The sequence below is a fragment of the Amphimedon queenslandica genome, unplaced genomic scaffold (assembly GCF_000090795.2).
Source record: "Amphimedon queenslandica unplaced genomic scaffold, v1.1 AMPQUscaffold_12628, whole genome shotgun sequence".
In the NCBI taxonomy this organism is placed as follows: Eukaryota; Metazoa; Porifera; class Demospongiae; order Haplosclerida; family Niphatidae; genus Amphimedon; species Amphimedon queenslandica.
In genome coordinates this window covers 9,200-11,892 of record NW_003547136.1, presented here as the reverse complement: position 1 = coordinate 11,892, position 2,693 = coordinate 9,200, and the positions used below count along the sequence as shown (strand labels likewise).

Genomic DNA, 2,693 nt, shown 5'->3' with positions numbered 1-2,693 from the left:
AGCCATTATATGCATGCTCAATGGTACATGGCCACAAATTCACCAAATTAAAATCCACCAATAACCAAAATTTAGCAATTCACCAAATTTTACTCCCTCCAAAATTACCCACTATACAGTATTTCTTAATAATGTTAAGCCTCATCAGTGATTAATATCATAATATTAGTAGCAATAGAAATGTAAGGACTGCAATGATAATGTTATTAATTTAAAATAAACATTCCAGTAAGTTTTGCTACACACATACACTTTCTCTTTCTGCAAGAGCATAATGTGGTCTTAATTAGTTTAAAATTTAAAGATCGAGAGAGATGTGTTGATGTTCAGTAAAAGTTACTAAAAGTCAACAAAATGTTGTTCAATCTTTATAGTCCACTAGTCACGGAGCTAGTGTCAGTGACTTTATTATAAAAGGAGAGAAATATCACTACAGTAACATCAATTGATAACCTATCACATTATCTTAATAAGTATATAATAAAGATACTATGCTGAGATGATGTTAGCTGGTAAACTGATGTACAGTTTAATGATAATAATTGTTATTATTAATACTGTCAATGGAAACTGTCCTGATGATGAGCCCCCTCCTCCTCCTTCTCCTATTCCTGAAGTTCCGTATGTCATTTCTAGGAAATTTTATTCACCATCAAACACTTCAGTGAATGATGCACCAGGTACGTGATAAAGCATTGAAAAAGTAGCATTAATTATTTTACTGTGTATGACATATATTATGTCAAGCTCTTTCTTTTATGTATAGTGTGTGCAATGGCACGTGATTGTAAAGAATGGTATGATTTGGGAGCTCAGACCAGTGGAGTATATACTGTTAGACCAGATGATGATGAACCTTTCCAGGTATACTATTGTATACTGTACTGCTATAATTGAATTACCGGTATTGTTCATTTACAGGTATATTGTCAAGATGGATATACTGTGTTTCAGAGGAGACAAGATGGATCTGTTGATTTCTACAGGGGTTGGATTGACTATGAGAATGGATTTGGTGACCTTACTGGTGAGTTTTGGTTAGGATTGAGCAAGATTCATCGTCTTACGAAAGAAGGATCACACCAACTAGATGTTTATTTTGCACGTCAACTTGTGTATTATAATTCATTCAGTGTGAGTGATCGTGCCACTGAATACACAATAAATCTCCAATACTCAGGTGTATATGTTTATAGTAATCCCAAAACAGCTGGTGATTCAATGGCTGGTAGGCACTCTCTCAATGGAATGAAGTTCAGTACAATGGATAATGATAATGATAAACATGTTGATAATTGTGCTATGCTTCATCATGGTGCCTGGTGGTACAACAGTTGCTCTGATTCTAATCTCAATGGTCTATACTCTGCAACTAATGAGACTGGAATATTTTGGTTGGACTATACATCTCAAAGTACTCCTCTCCCATATACAAGGATGCGTATTTATCGCGAGAGTTAAATAATGGCAATTGGAATGGATCACTGGACTTGTGTGATGAGTATATAAACAATCATTACTAGCAAAAGTTGTACATAATAGGTAGATTTTGTAGTGATTCTTGTAGAAATTTTTGTTACTTTTAGGAAAAATCAATCGAAGAATAAAAAATATTAAGGTCACAAAATACAAGCAATAACAATGAAGAAATGGTACCTGTAGTATACACACACACTGACTATTGATATTAGTATAATGAGTACAGATGCTATCATGCATTGCTACTCATTGTGACTTGATTGCTTTCAATATGACATCATACAGTAACTATTCGTTAATATAATAAGTTGTATTAATCATTAGTTTTATTGCTCATGAAATGTCAAAAATTTTGAAATTTAACAGAAAATTAAACTATGAATGGGAAAAAACACATTTTAATGTAATAAACATATATAATTTTCAGTATACTAAAGTTTTAAGCCATTAAATAACAAAAGTGAATAAACTTGCATAGTCTTGCATAACCAGACCTATCTCTCTTTCCAACATGTCAAAAAGGGGATGAGTCTGGTTGTGCGAGACTATACAAACAGTACATGTTGACATGTAGTGATATACAGTACATGCATGATAGCAAGGGTCCATTATATTAGTGTTGTTAGGAATGTGTAAAATAAATAAAAACAGTGAACTATAGTCACATGTGCTAATGTGCTTTAGTAAATATCCCCACACTTCCTCCCTCACTCATCTCATCTGCCAGCACTAACACATAACAAGTTAACAACATAATTACATACACACAAATACACGTATAGCCTACTCTACTGTTTGTTTAATGAGAAATGTTAGGAACGTATTTATATACTCTAAAATAATATTATTTTATGATAGAAAAAAACATTTTTATAATTCAGTAGTCACTTTGTGATTACTGCCAAAGCATAAACAAATACATGCAGCCACTGCTTAAGATTATAAAAAGGAGAAAATCATAAGCAATTACCGGAAAATGTTAAACCACTTTCTCTTTTTCTATATTATAAAAGCATAGATACTAAAAGTGACTCCAAATCAAGATGATGCTAGCTGGTAAACTGATGTACAGTTTAATGATAATAATTGTTATTATTAATACTGTCAATGGAAACTGTCCTGATGATGAGAAGGAGAAGAAAACTTTTCCACTTGTTACTAACACTAGTGTTAATGCTACACCAGGTACAATAATACTAATTATAAAGTCTATG

At 32.4% G+C, this 2,693-nt stretch overlaps 1 protein-coding gene across 1 annotated transcript; it reads left to right on the top strand.

The window, feature by feature from the left end:
* Positions 1-900: 900 nt before the first annotated feature.
* On the top strand, positions 901-1,485 carry LOC105314711 (fibrinogen C domain-containing protein 1-A-like; the record flags this gene model as incomplete). The annotated part of the gene is made up of 1 exon (XM_020003515.1): positions 901-1,485. A coding segment is annotated over one exon (561 nt), but the record flags the coding sequence as incomplete, so codon positions are not given.
* Between the last annotated feature and the right edge of the window lie 1,208 nt (positions 1,486-2,693).